The 15,050-nt window shown below is 45.1% G+C and overlaps 1 protein-coding gene across 1 annotated transcript in view; it reads left to right on the top strand.

The window, feature by feature from the left end:
• The window catches only part of DNAH14 (dynein axonemal heavy chain 14), a 485,531-nt gene that overhangs the window by 285,368 nt on the left and 185,113 nt on the right, over positions 1–15,050 (top strand). The window contains exons 46-48 of the mRNA XM_048843312.2: positions 6,650–6,808; positions 7,782–7,914; positions 8,525–8,607. Coding sequence (XP_048699269.2) covers positions 6,650–6,808; positions 7,782–7,914; positions 8,525–8,607 — 375 coding nt within the window. The remainder of the gene's footprint in view (positions 1–6,649; positions 6,809–7,781; positions 7,915–8,524; positions 8,608–15,050) is intronic.

Genomic DNA, 15,050 nt, shown 5'->3' with positions numbered 1-15,050 from the left:
CCAGCGAGGTTACCTTTAGCTTCTTAACCCTTTACAGGTGAGAGGAGCTTTCCCCTGGCCAGGAGGGATTTCAAAGGGGTTTACCCTTCCCTTTATATTTATGACACGCCCCCCAAATCTCAGCTAGGGTGGAACACTGGCTGGGATTTCTTCCTGGAGCTCTAGGAAAAACAGAGTTAATAAGACACATGCATCTCTAAATATACTACCAAGTACATAAAGACTAACAATATTTTCCACATCTCAAGGACGATTTTAACCAGTTGATTCTGGGAAACTTTCACGGGAGAGTGCATCAGCCACTTTGTTAGAAGCTCCTGAGATGTGTTGGATGTCGAAATCAAAATCTTGGAGAGCTAAACTCCACCGAAGAAGTTTTTTGTTAGTTTCCTTGACGGTGTGAAGCCACTTCAGTGCAGCATGGTCGGTTTGCAGGTGGAAACGCCGTCCCCAAACATATGGGCGTAGCTTTTCCAGAGCGTAGACAATGGCGTAACATTCTTTTTCAGTGACTGACCAGTTGCTTTCCCTCTCAGACAGTTTTTTGCTGAGAAACACTACAGGGTGGAATTCTTGATCAGGTCCTTTCTGCATTAAAACTGCTCCCACACCACGTTCGGACGCATCCGTGGTTACTAGGAACGGTTTGTCAAAGTCTGGGGCCCTTAGTACAGGGTCAGACATGAGTGTCGCTTTAAGCTTGTTAAAGGCCTTCTGACACTTTTCGGTCCACTGAACAGCATTTGGCTGTTTCTTTTTGGTTAGGTCTGTTAGTGGGGCAGCGATTTGGCTGTAGTGCGGTACAAATCGTCTGTAATAACTGGCCAAGCCTAAGAAGGATTGAACCTGTTTCTTTGACTTTGGGACAGGCCACTTTTGGATAGCATCCACTTTGGCCTGTAGGGGGCTGATAGTTCCTTGACCCACCTGGTGTCCAAGGTAAGTCACTCTGTTTAGGCCTATTTGACACTTCTTAGCCTTAACAGTTAGTCCTGCCTCCCTTATGCGCTCAAGGACTTTTTGTAGATGTTCCAGGTGGTCTGCCCAGGAATCCGAAAATATGGCCACATCGTCAAGGTAGGCAACTGCATATTCTCCTAATCCCGCTAGGAGACCATCTACAAGTCTTTGGAAAGTGGCGGGTGCATTTCGCAGCCCAAAAGGGAGTACATTAAATTCATACAGCCCGAGATGTGTGATGAAGGCTGACCTTTCCTTGGCAGATTCATCTAGCGGTACCTGCCAGTACCCCTTGGTTAAGTCCAAGGTAGAGATGAACTGGGCCCGTCCCAGTTTCTCTAATAGTTCATCTGTGCGTGGCATTGGATAGTTGTCTGGGCGAGTTACAGCATTTAGCTTACGGTAGTCCACGCAAAAACGTATTTCCCCATCTGGTTTGGGAACTAGAACCACTGGAGATGCCCATGCACTTTCAGAGGGGCGGATTACACCCATCTGTAACATATCCTGGATCTCCCGTTCTATAGCAGTTTTAGCTTGAGGAGACACCCGGTAAGGTTGGACCCTAATTGGGTGAGCATTACCTGTGTCAATGGAGTGGTATGCCCGTTCAGTCAGTCCTGGGGTGGCTGAGAACGTTGGCGCGTAGCTAGTGCACAGCTCCTGGATCTGCTGTCGCTGCATACGCCCAAGGGTCATGGAGAGGTTCACCTCTTCCACACCACCAGCACATTTCCCTTCGTAGTAAACACCTTCAGGCCACTCAGCGTCGTCTCCTCCCTGGGCTGTAAACTGACAAACCTTTAATTCTCTGGAATAAAAGGGCTTTAGAGAATTAATATGGTACACCTTAGGCTTCCGGTTGGAGGTGGGGAATGCTATGAGATAATTAACAGCTCCCAGGCGCTCCTGGACCATGAATGGCCCTTCCCACGATGCTTCCATTTTATGGGCCTGGAGCGCCTTTAAGACCATGACCTGGTCTCCTACTTTGAAGGAACGCTCTCTGGCATGCTTATCATACCAGGCTTTTTGCTCTTTTTGAGCATCCTGTAAGTTTTCTCTAGCAAGGGCTAAAGAGGTTCGGAGGGTGTTTTGTAGGTTGGTTACGAAGTCCAGAATGTTAGTTCCTGGAGACGGTGTAAATCCCTCCCATTGCTGCTTCACCAACTGCAATGGCCCCTTAACCTCACGGCCATATACAAGTTCAAATGGGGAAAACCCTAAACTGGGATGTGGTACAGCTCTGTAGGCAAAGAGCAACTGCTGCAACACTAGGTCCCAATCATTGGAGTGCTCATTTACGAATTTACATATCATGGCCCCCAAAGTTCCATTAAACTTCTCCACCATGCCATTTGTTTGATGATGGTAAGGAGTGGCAACCAAGTGATTTACCCCATGAGCTTCCCAAAGGTTTTTCATAGTTCCTGCCAGGAAATTAGTCCCTGCATCGGTGAGGATGTCGGAGGGCCAACCTACCCTGGCAAAAATGTCTGCTAGTGCCTGGCACACACTTTTAGCCCTGGTGTTGCTTAGACTACTGCTTCCGGCCATCGGGTGGCAAAATCCATGAAAGTCAGTATGTACTGCTTTCCTCTGGGTGTCTTTTTCAGAAAAGGACCCAGAATATCCACAGCTACTCGCTGAAATGGAACTTCAGTGATGGGGAGTGGCTGGAGAGGGGCTTTGACCTGGTCTTGGGGTTTTCCCACTCTTTGGCACACCTCACAAGACTGGACATAGGTAGAAACATCCTTGCCCATTCCCTCCCAGTGGAATGACCCCCCCAAACGGTCTTTGGTCCTGTTCACCCCAGCATGGCCACTAGGGTGATCATGGGCTAAGCTCAAGAGCTTGGCCCGGTATTTAGTTGGAACTACCAACTGTCTCTGAGGATGCCAGTCTTCCTGGTGTCCACCAGAAAGAGTTTCCTTGTATAAAAGTCCTCTTTCTATAACAAACCTGGATCGATTAGAAGAGCTGAGAGGCGGTGGGTTGCTCCGTGCCGCCGTCCAAGCTCTCTGGAGGCTTTCATCTGCTTCCTGTTCGGTCTGGAACTGTTCCCTTGATGCTGGAGACATCAGTCCCTCATTGGATTGTGGACCTAGGCTTGGTCCCTCTGGAAGCGATATAGGGGATGGAGCTGTTTCTGTTGACTGTGAACCGCTCTCCGCTGGTGCACTATGTTGGGATTCAGGCTCCGGCTGAGCCTCTTGTGTAGGGTTATCGGCTGCTGCCAGTTCAGGTTCAGTGGGGCCCTCTGGTGTTGAGGTTGCAAGTACTGGATTCAGTGCTGGCACGGGGTCTGGTGTTGGTTGTTTGGCTGGTTCCGGTTCTGGGACTGGTTCCGTCTGGGTCTCTGGGACTGGATCCACTACTGCTGTTGCAGACATTGGCCTGGGGTCCGGGTCCATCACCTCTGACTGGGTCCTGATAGAAGTTTCCGGAACAGAGCTAGGCCTCACGGTTTGTTTAGCCTGGCTGCGGGTGACCATTCCCACCCTCTTGGCCTGCTTCACATGATTGGCCAAGTCTTCCCCCAACAGCATGGGGATGGGATAATCATCATAGACTGCAAAAGTCCACATTCCTGACCAGCCCTTGTACTGGACAGGCAACTTGGCTGTAGGCAAATTGAAAGAGTTGGACTTGAAGGGTTGAATCGTCACTTGGATCTCTGGGTTGATTAAATTGGGGTCCACTAAGGAAGCATGGATAGCTGACACTTGTGCTCCGGTGTCCCTCCACGCGGTGACCTTCTTCCCGCCCACACTCACAGTTTCCCTCCGCTCCAAGGGTATCTGGGAGGTATCTGGGCCTGTGGACCTCTGGTGTGATTCCGGTGCAATGAACTGTAATCTGTTGGGGTTCTTGGGGCAGTTGGCCTTTACATGCCCCAGCTCGTTACATTTAAAACATCGTCCAGCTGACGGGTCACTGGGGCGAGGAGGGCTGCTGGAGAACGGGGTGGTGGGACGATAAGGGGTCTGGAGGGCTCTTTGGGAGGTAGGTGGGGCTTTGGGCGGCCCCCGGTAATAGGGTGTGGTCTGGGGTGGTCCCTTCTGCTCTCCGCTCCAACTGCGACCAGTTTTCTTCTTCTCTGCCACCTCCACCCATCTGGCTCCAATCTCTCCTGCCTCAATTACAGTTTTGGGTTTCCCATCTAGGATGTATCTTTCTATTTCCTCAGGAACACCCTCTAAGAATTGTTCCATTTGCATTAGGAAGGGCAAATTTACTGGAGATTCAACACTTGCTCCTGATATCCAGGCATCCCAATGTTTCACAATGTGGTAGGCATGTCGGGTAAATGACATGTCTGGTTTCCACCTTAGGGCTCTGAACCTCCAACGAGACTGCTCGGGTGTTATCCCCATTCTGACTCTCGCCTTGGATTTAAACAGTTCATACTTGTTCATGTGTTCTTTAGGCATTTCAGCTGCCACCTCAGCTAAGGGTCCACTGAGCTGCGGCCTCAGCTCTACCATGTATTGGTCAGTAGAGATGTTGTACCCAAGGCAGGCCCTTTCGAAGTTCTCTAAGAAGGCCTCAGTATCATCACCTGCCTTGTAGGTGGGGAACTTTCTGGGATGGGAAGTGGTACCTGGAGAAGGATTGCTAGGGTTTGTTGGTATATTCCGCTGAGCCTTTATCTTCTCCACCTCCTCCACATGCTTCCTCTCTTTTTCCTTCTCCTCCAGTTCTTTGGCCCTTGCTTCCATTTCTTTGTCCCTTGCTTCCATTTTCAGCCGCATGAGTTCTATCTGTCTTTCATGTTCCCTTTGTTTTTCCTCAGCCTGAAATTTGGCTAATTCCAGCTGTAGTCGAGCTGAGGATTTGGTCATTCTAACCTCTCTGTTTTTAACTAACTTTACACCCGAGGTTTAGAAATAAACAAACAAAACGTGGCTGTAAAATTTTGCTGTGCTGGAATAGAATACCTATTCTCTGATAGTGATTGTCAGCCTACAGAAAAAGACAATTCCCTTGTCTCTGCTCTGGGCCCAAATCAAAGCAAAAAACCTCCAACTACTTGGAAACCTGCTTACCAGCAGCCCAAAGGAAAAAAAAATTCCTTTTCAAACCTGTGCTCCTTGTAAAACAAAAAAAATCAAAATCCTAAAAAAAAAACCCTGCCACTTTTGTCTCCAGGCAAATGGGTAGAACACACACCCCCTATTTACTTTTAGGAAGAAAAGAAAAAAAAAACTCTGGTTTGGAAGACTGTGAATTTCCCTGCAGGAGTTAAGTACCCTGCCTCCAGGCAAAGAAAACCTGCAATTCACAAAGATAATCCCCTTTTGTCTCTGCTTGGCCACAAAGCAGAGAGAAACTAAGCTGCTTTCAGTTTCAAAGCTGCTTTCTGGACTTCCTAAAAATTCCTTTTTAAAATCTGTATTTCTAGTTCAAAAAATCTCAACTGGATCTCAAAATGATTTCAGGTTAATCCCACCGCTGCCACCATGTCAAGGTTCCTCCCCCACTCTGAACTCTAGGGTACAGATGTGGGGACCTGCATGAAAAACCTCCTAAGTTTATCTTTACCAGCTTAGGTCAAAACTTCCCCAAGGTACAAAATATTACATCCGTTATCCTTGGAATGGCCGCTACCACCACCAAACTAATACTGGTTACTGGGGAAGAGCTGTTTGGACGCGTCCTTCCCCCCAAAATACTTCCCAAAACCTTGCACCCCACTTCCTGGACAAGGTTTGGTAAAAAGCCTCACCAATTTGTCTAGGTGACTACAGACCCAGACCCTTGGATCTTAAGAACAATGAACAATCCTCCCAACACTTGCACCCCCCCTCTCCTGGGAAATGTTGGATAAAAAGCCTCACCAATTTGCATAGGTGACCACAGACCCAAACCCTTGGATCTGAGAACAATGAAAAAGCATTCAGTTTTTTACAAGAAGACTTTTAATAAAAAATAGAAGTAAATAGAAATAAAGAAATCCCCCCTGTAAAATCAGGATGGTAGATCTCTTACAGGGTAATTAGATTCCAAAACATAGAGAACCCCTCTAGGCTAAACCTTAAGTTACAAAAAAGATACGCAGACAGAAATAGTTATTCTATTCAGCACAATGCTTTTCTCAGCCATTTAAAGAAATCATAATCTAACACATACCTAGCTAGATTACTTACTAAAAGTTCTAAGACTCCATTCCTGTTCTGTCCCTGGCAAGAAGCAGCATACAGACAGACACAGACCCTTTGTTTCTCTCCCTCCTCCCAGCTTTTGAAAGTATCTTGTCTCCTCATTGGTCATTTTGGTCAGGTGCCAGCGAGGTTACCTTTAGCTTCTTAACCCTTTACAGGTGAGAGGAGCTTTCCCCTGGCCAGGAGGGATTTCAAAGGGGTTTACCCTTCCCTTTATATTTATGACACCCCCAAAAGTAACCATCAGCTCTTGAGCAGTTCAGCTCCCTCCCTTAGAGGGGGCACAGCAATGGGTGGCAGCAACAATGGACCCCTGCAGAGATGTAGCGCCCAGTGTAAATTAATTCAGTAGCAGGAAGAGGGCAGCATTATCTGAATTGTATTGGGAAGGAGGACTGGAAAGAATGTGTTCAATATGGAGGCAGCATGGGCGGAAAACAACATAATTTTGTGAGTTCCTTAATCAATACAATGATTAAAAATACAGAAATTATAAGTAAACAATCTATTTTTTAATTCAGAGACTACATCATTTTCTGATTCCCTGAGATCTGGGAGTAATAAAGACGTGAACTCTGGAAGAGGAGATACTCTAAAGCTTATACCCAATATGGATACAATTTGCTATTCTTTTCTAACCAGCCTTCTTTTAATGAATAAACATCCAGTACTTATCACAGGTAATAAAAACTCTTAACTTCTAAAAACAAAGCAAATACTGTAGTTTGTTAAATAAATTATTCATGTCCAAATAGATTTTAAATAAAATACAGACATAGGAATTCCCTTGACTCCCTTTAGCCTAGTGTTCTTTGTTTGATAAGTTTTATTTAACACTTTATTAACCCCTTCTCCACATAGGAAAAGCCGAATATAGTATTAGTTAACATCTAATATATAGCATATGCATAACAAAGGACTGATGGTGCTGAATCTTGCAGTATCCAATTCTGTCGCTCTTATTCATGTCGAGTAGTAACTTACTCCAGAAAATACCCCATTAGAATCAGTGGGACTACTCACAAAAGGTATTACTCAATGTCAGTGATGGTAACAGAATCTGTCCCACAGCAAGATGATGGGATTTAAACCGTTCTCAAAAAAAAAAAAAAAAGCGTTTAGCAAAATGGTGGATGAATAGCAATCTGAATTGAACGTTCAAACAGCTTTTGATAAATTGACTTCCAGAAAAACTGTGAAGATGAGCCCTAAACTGACTCCTGAATCTGCAGTATCTGCTGTTGCTTTCCCAGCTCCTTTTTCCTTATGTGTAAGGGACAGTATATAATCTAAATCTTCACTTTTATGTAATCTTTGACTTTCAGGTCTTAAATTGTCCATTAAGAGAGAGATGAAAACAGCTGTAGCTTGGGTAGGAGTACTCTCATGCACAGTATGAAAACTTTCCAGCTTGAACATCACAGCTCCCCTGTGGCAGCATTTTCCAAAACATAATATTCTTATCAATTTTTCTCCTTTGTACATTTAAGAAAATATTGAAAGGTATAAAATAAACAAAGATTTAACATGTGCAATATCAGTAATAGTGTGCAGATTATGAATTCATGTTTTGGCACACAGTTTTGCCATGCATATTACTGAAAATTTGATCTTAAGTGTCTCAATTCTCTGTGTCTTTGGGGTTTTTTTTAGGAGACTCTGGTATTGGGAAGACTGCCATGATTCAAAATATGCTTGAAAGACTTCAGAAACAAGGAGGATTATTTGTAAAATCAGGAACAATTTTAGGAGATGTCATCTTATATAATGAAGTTAAAAAAGCAAGGTTGTAGATGGCTGTCCAGTTTTACATTTTCCATCAGTATTTAATATCATAGGAAGTAATACAATCAAACTTTCCTTAGGATTGATAATGAATAAATAATAGGCATTAATAATAGCATTATACTATACTTATAGTGCGGTTGAGGCAGCAGTTTTATTTTAAACCCCCATTTTCAAGTGCTTTAACTTTCTGGAACAAAGTAATATTTTAGCCAAAATAACTTATGCTTGTTCTTAGCTCAAAGATGAATTTGTTTGAGTTTTGTGAAATTCCATTAGTTTACATTTTTAAAGAAATCTGTCTTTCATGTAATGAGAAATTTTCCAGATTCTGTATGTGGCCAGATTGGAAAATGTGTTAAAATTTAAATTAAACTTTTTTTTAAAAGTAATAATAGTCTTCACTGAGAGCAAACTGTTTTCAATACCAAAGGAAGAAGTACCTGAAAAATGTTGACATTGTTATTCACAGCTCCATTGTTAGAACTATGTATAAATTCTCATCCCGTAGAAAAAAGATTTATTTCATTACTCTGATTGTATTATTTCTTCTTGGCACTTAAGTTACAAAAATCTTTTGTGTTTTTTCCTACTTGTGTCTTCCTGATCAGTATGTTAAAGATTTCCAGTTACCTAACAGTTGATACACTCCGAGGTGCTCAGAAGAGAGTGTGGCCCTCAAATGGAGACTCAGGTATGAGATGGCATTCATTTCTAAAAGGTTTTAGGACCAGATTTTCAGTAAAGCTTTGATTTTTATCAGAAAAATTTTGCATCTCTAATTAAACTTTGGAGCAAAATGTTGGGGGCAGTTAATTACACCAACATCTGATCCTGATTAGATGTCTAACCATTTGAACTGTAGGTTCAAACTGTACCTGCAGAAAAAGAGGCTGAGCTGAAGTCTGTCTGATAATCTGGACTTCACATCTAAAAATGACTGTAAAGTTGTATTAATTAGTAACAAGCATACAAGTATCCTAGTACTATACTTTTTTTATAAACATTTGAATATTTATGTGACATTGGTAGGAGAACTGAGAATACAGGCATCAAAATTAGCTCAAGAACTCAAATCATGATAAGCTTCTATAAGAGTGACACCAAAATAAACCAAGCTTTTCATCATTATTGTATTTCAATTTGATTGGAAGGACAAAGCTTGTATGTGTGTGTGGTTGTTACATTTTATTGGTGTGAAAATGTGTTTGAAAAATGTAAGTATACTTCAGCCAAGTCTTTTTGATTTTTCATCTAAGTGCATCTATAAAGAAATTTCTGGGCACTTATACAAAATTTCTAAGAAATATACAGCACAAAAATGTATTTATTTAAAAATTATTTAAGTATGCAGTACTAGATTCACCCCCAGGGATAAAATAAAAACATCATTCGTTCAGACAAAAGCCAGGGTAAATAGATCAGCCATGCTCCATCTGAGCTGAAAGTCAACGAGCTTACTTTCTTTAGGACTAACAGAAGAAGTAAAATCTAGCATTGGAATTCTTGCCTCTAGTCCTGTGTTTCTCAAACTTTTGTATTGACCCCTTTCACACAATGAACCTATGAGTGCGACACCCCTTATAAATTAAAAACACTTTTTTTGTATTTAACACTATTATAAATGCTGGAGGCAAAGCAGGGTTTGGGGATGGAGGCTGACAGCTCACAACCCCCCATATAATAACCTTGTGACTCCCTGAGGGGTCACGACCCCCAGTTTGAGAACCCCTGCTCTAGTCCCTTAGATATTCAAATATATATGGGGAATCACAGTGAGAGCATGCTGGTTGATGTCAGGTGTCATGACATAGCACAGGGAGATAGCTAAGAAATAAATCTTGTAGGGAATTATACATCTTAAATTACATCTACAGGTGAACAAGAACTTACTGCAGTGTTTGGACAGTTCATGTGGTATTTTTCTAGTGCCGCACATTGCTAAGCACTGCTGCACTAGCTGTAACTTCCAACTGGTCATCAAGCCCATGTAATGCACTGGTTGCTTCTTTTTTTGAGAGAGAGATGTCAAGCTGCATGTCATCTCCAGACTGAGTGCACTACAGTGTAAACTGCTTCGCTATCTCCCCTTATGACTTCACATAAATGTTGAACAGAAGGGATGACAGAAAATAATCCTGAGCAGCCATACATTAGAAAGCCCTGCAGTTAACTGGGCAATTGCCCAATAACATGTTTTTGGACCACTGTGAAGGAACAAAAAAAGAATGGAACCACTTACGTGTAATTTCATCCATCCCAGCACAATTCACAGACAAGTCAATACAACCTTACGGCTAACAATGTCAAATGTTACTGAAAGATCTAAAAGAATCTCTATGACTGTTGTCCATTGCTAGAAGGAAATTATCAGCCAGTAAGATTGGTTCATTTTTCATACTGTTCTCTGGACTCAAGGATTATTACTACAGAAGAAATAAATCTGAGAACTCCAGATGACACAGGAGGTGCTTCACTACAACTTTCCCAATAACCTTACCTGAAGTGGAAGGTTAGAGACAGTATGGTTATGGAGTTCTGAGGATGTAAAATGCCACCACCTTAAAAGTATGCACCACAAAATGCCGCATTTGGCAAAGTCACTCATGTCCCTCAGTTTTAAGTGATGTTGCAGCACATTTCCTGTAGGGTCCTAGAATGTCTCTTGTACTAAAACTGGTACCTCTTTTGCAATTTCTTTTTGGTCATCAAGTTCTAATTCCAGAAATTTGCATGGCTGCCATGTGAAGGTTGGTGCATACAGGCTAGAATGGATATCCAGTTTCAGTGTCCTCTGTCACAATTCAGTAGAGTTGCTATTCACAGCTTTTCATTCTTCATATACAACTGAAAATATAATGTCATCAGTTAGTGTTTCTCAAATTGGGGTCCACGGACGCCTGGGGGTCCCTGAGGATACTCCAGGGGGTCTTGAGCCCCACTGATCAACTCCTCCCCCTCCCTCCCAGCACCTGCACACCGGGGAACAGCCCAGAGCCCACACCCTGAACCCAAACTTCCTCCCAGAGCTCCCACTCCCTCCCACACCCAACCTGCTGCCCCAGCCCAGAGCCTGCACCCCATACCCAATCTCCCTCCTGCATCCCAACCCCTGGCCTCAGCCCAAAGCCCGCACCCAAACTCCCTCCCAGAGCCCGCATCCCCTCCTGCACCCCAACCCCCTACCCCAGTAGGGTTGCCAACTTTCTAATTGCACAAAACCAAACACCCTAGTGCCTCCCCTAGGCCCCGCCCCCACTCACTACATTCCCCCTCCCTCGGTGGCTCACTCTCCGCCCCCTCACTCATTTTCACTGGGCTGGGGCAGGGGCTTCGGGTGAGGGCTCTGGCTGTGGGGTCTTGCTCTAGGTTGAGGGGTTTAGGGTGCAGGAGGGGGCTCCAGGCTGGGGGATGGGGCCGAGGGATTCGGAATGCAGGAGGGGGCTGGGGGTTGAGTCAGCGGGTTGGGGTGAGGACAGGGTGAGAGCTCAGGGATGAGGGGTTCACGGTGTGGAAGGGGGATCTGGGCTGGGGGTCCAGGGGTTTGGGGTATAGCAGGGGGCTCCGGGTTTGCGGGGGCTCAGGGTTGGGGCAGAGGGTTGGGGATTGGGGTTGAGGCGCAGGCTTACCTTGGATGGCTCCCAGTCAGCGGTGCAGCAGGGCTAAGGCAGGCTGCCTGCCTGTCCTTTCACTGCATTGTACATGCCCTGGAAGCGGCCAGCAGCAGGTCCGGCTCTAGTAGGTTGGGCGGGCAGGAGGTTCCGTGCGCTGCTCTCGCCCACAGGCACCGCCCCCCAGCTCCCATTGGCTGGTGCTCAGGGTGGGGGCAGAGCCAGACCTGCTGGCTGCTTCTGGGGCGCAGCGTGATGCCAGGACACGTAAGGACTAGCCTGCCTTAGCACCACAGCTCCGCCAACTGAACCTTTAATGGCCCGGTCGGTGGTGCTGACCAGAGCCACCAGGGTCCCTTTTCAACCTGGTGTTCCAGTCGAAAACCGGACACCTGGTCACCCTATGCCCCAGTCTGGTGAAAGTGAGTGAGGGTGGGGGAGAGCGAGCGATGGAGGGAGGGGGATGGAGTGAGTGGGAGGAGGGAAGAGGTGGAGCAGGGGTGGGGGTTTAGGGGAATGGGTGGAGTGGGGGCGGAGCCTGGGGCTGAGTGGGAGGGCTTGGGAAGTCCCCCAAAAATTTTAAATCAAAATGAGGGTCCTTGGTTTGCTGAAGTTTGAGAACCACTGTCATAAGTAATTCTGGTGGAGAATTAGCTGGTTTTTTGGTCGTCTTCCACTGTTAAGAATTTTTTTAAACTTTTTAATGTAATCTCTATATTTTGAAAAACAATTTTTGAATAAATAATGTATATATTTTACGCAGTAGCTTAGTAGTAAACTTCCTTTATCTCTTTCAGGAGAAGAAAACATTTTTAACTTATGTTTTAAATATGCTTTTTTAAGATACACAGGCAATGAGATGCTTTCAATTCAAACTATAAAATTATGGTTAAATCATAGAAGTACGTTTGAATTGTACCAAAATCCAAACAAGTAAAACAGTGTTCTATTCTACCATGCTTAAAAACATTGGCAATGCTTAAAATACCACACTAATATGAAGACAGTACGCACTTTGATTTGAATTACATTTTTGGTAGTGATATTAAAAGAAAATATTAGCTGTAATAACAGTATGCAATATTAATAGCATCTTAGGTCTGGTCTACACCACGAGGTTAGGTCTAATTTAGCCACGTTAGGTTGATTTTATAAGCAATGCAGCTGTATAACCAACCCCATTTCGCTGACCTAAAGGGCTCTTAAAATTGACTGCTGTACTCCTCCCCGACGAGGGGAGTAGTGCTAAAATCGACCTTCCTGGGTCGAATTTGGGGTAGTGCAGATGCAGCATTGTGCAATTTGATGTTATTGGTCTCCGGGAGCTATCCCAGAGCGTTCCAACGTGACCGCTCTGGACAGCACTTTCAACTCCGATGCCCTAGCCAGGTACACAGGAAAAGCCCTAGGAACTTTTGAATTTCATTTCCTGTTTGGTCAGCATGATGAGCTCAGCAGAACAGGTGACCATGCAGTCCCAGAATCACAAATGAGCTCCAACATGGAGCAAATGGGGGACTCTGGATCTGATTGCTGAATGGGGAGAAGAATCTGTGCAGGCAGAACTCTGAATCAGCAGAAAACATGCTGATATATATATATATACCAAAATCGTACAGGGCATGGTGGACAGAGGCTTCACCAGGGGGATACAGCAGTGCCATGTGAAAGATAAGGAGCTCAGGCAAGCCTACCAAAAGACAAAGGAGGCAAACAGTCACTCTGGGTCAGAGCCCCATACATGCTGCTTCTATGATCAGCTGCATGCCATTCTAGGGGGGAACCCTACCACTAACCCACCACTGTCCGTGGACACCTACAAGGGTGGAGTCTCACGCAACATGGAGGAGGATTTTGTAGATGAGGAAGAGGAGGAGAACACGCAGCAGGCAAGCAGAGAATCTGTTCTCTCCGGCAGCGAGGACCTTTTCCTCACCCTGGAGCCAATACCCTCCCAAGGCATATTGTTCCCGGACCCTGAAGGCGGAGAAGACACCTCTGGTGAGTGCACATTTGTAACTACACTACAGGGGTTAAAAGCAATTGTGTTTGATGTTTGATTTGCCCTGAAGAATTGGAATGCATTTACGGCCAGTACAGCTACTGGAAAAGTCTGTTAATGTGTCTGGGGATGGAGCGGGAATCCTACAAGGACATCTCCATGAAGCTCTCCTGCAGGTACTCTGAAAGTCTTTGCAGAAGGTTTCTGGGGAGGGCTGCCTTATTTCGTACTCCACGGTAGGACGCTTTACCACGCCAAGCCAGTAGTCTGGAATCATTGCAGCACAAAGCATGGCAGCAAATGGGTCCTGGGTTTTGGTCGCATTCATGCAGCATTCGGTCTTTATCTTTCTGTGTCATCCTCAGGAGAGTGATATCATTCATGGTCATTCGTGGTTGAAATAGGGGAAGTTTTGTAAGGGAACAGTAAAAGGACCAAGTTCATGCTGAGCTGTTTGCGCTTGGCTAAAAGAGATCATCCCAGAGAATAGCCACACGGGGGGGGGAAGGGTGTGCTGCACATCCACCCCAAAACCTCAGCCCCTCCTGTTAAATGGCAAACCCAACCAGCATTGCTCGCTATGGGAAAGGAGGATGCTGTAGTTTGAAACCATTCCCCCATGTTATGAACATGGAAGAAGCCAACCCCACGTACCCTTTGATTTACCACGGCTGCCTGGAAATTGAATTCTGTTGCCCAGCCATGTGTGATGTGTCACCATACCGGCAGGCGCTCAATATAAAATACAAAATGAGACCTTGTACCTAAAACACATGTGCTGGCTGCTGTAAATTGCTTGATTCACTGTGAAAGAGTCTCCCTTTTGTTCTCAGAAATGTATTTTCTTAAATTGTGCTCTCCCTTTTTATCCCCCCTGCAGGTGCAAATGTTTCTATGCTCCCCTTACCAACTCTGTCCCTGAGGTTATCGCAGATTAGAAGGTGAAAAAAACGCACTCGCGATGACATGTTTTCAGAGCTCATGCAATCCTCCTGCACTGATCGGGCACAGCTGAATGCATGGAGGCATTCGGTGGCAGAGGCCAGGAAAGCATACAGTGAGCATGATCAGAACATGCAGGAGGAGATGCAGAGGCTAATGGGAGAGCAAACGGACATGATGAGGCATCTGGTGGAGCTGCAGGAAAGGCAGCTAGAGTACAGACCTTCACTGCATCCATTGTGTAACTACCTGCCCTCCTCGCCAAGTTCCATATCCTCCTCACCCAGATGCCCAAGAACGCAGGCTCCAGGCACCCAGCCACTCAACTCCAGAGGATGGCCCAAGCAACAGAAGGCTGTCATTCAAACAGCTTTGATTTGTAATGTGGCTACAATAAGCAATGTGGCCTTGTTCTTCCCTCCTCCCCCACCCCACCCGGGCTACCTTTTACTAGTCAGCATTGTCAGTGATCTCAATTTTTTTTAATAAATAAAGAATGAATGGATTCAAAACAATAGGGACTTTATTTCCTTTGCCAGCTGTGGTCAAAGGTGGAAGGGGGATTGGCTTGCAGGGAAGTAC

Source organism: Caretta caretta, chromosome 3, assembly GCF_965140235.1.
Source record: "Caretta caretta isolate rCarCar2 chromosome 3, rCarCar1.hap1, whole genome shotgun sequence".
Taxonomy (NCBI): domain Eukaryota; kingdom Metazoa; phylum Chordata; order Testudines; family Cheloniidae; genus Caretta; species Caretta caretta.
This window is presented reverse-complemented; position numbering and strand designations above follow the sequence as displayed.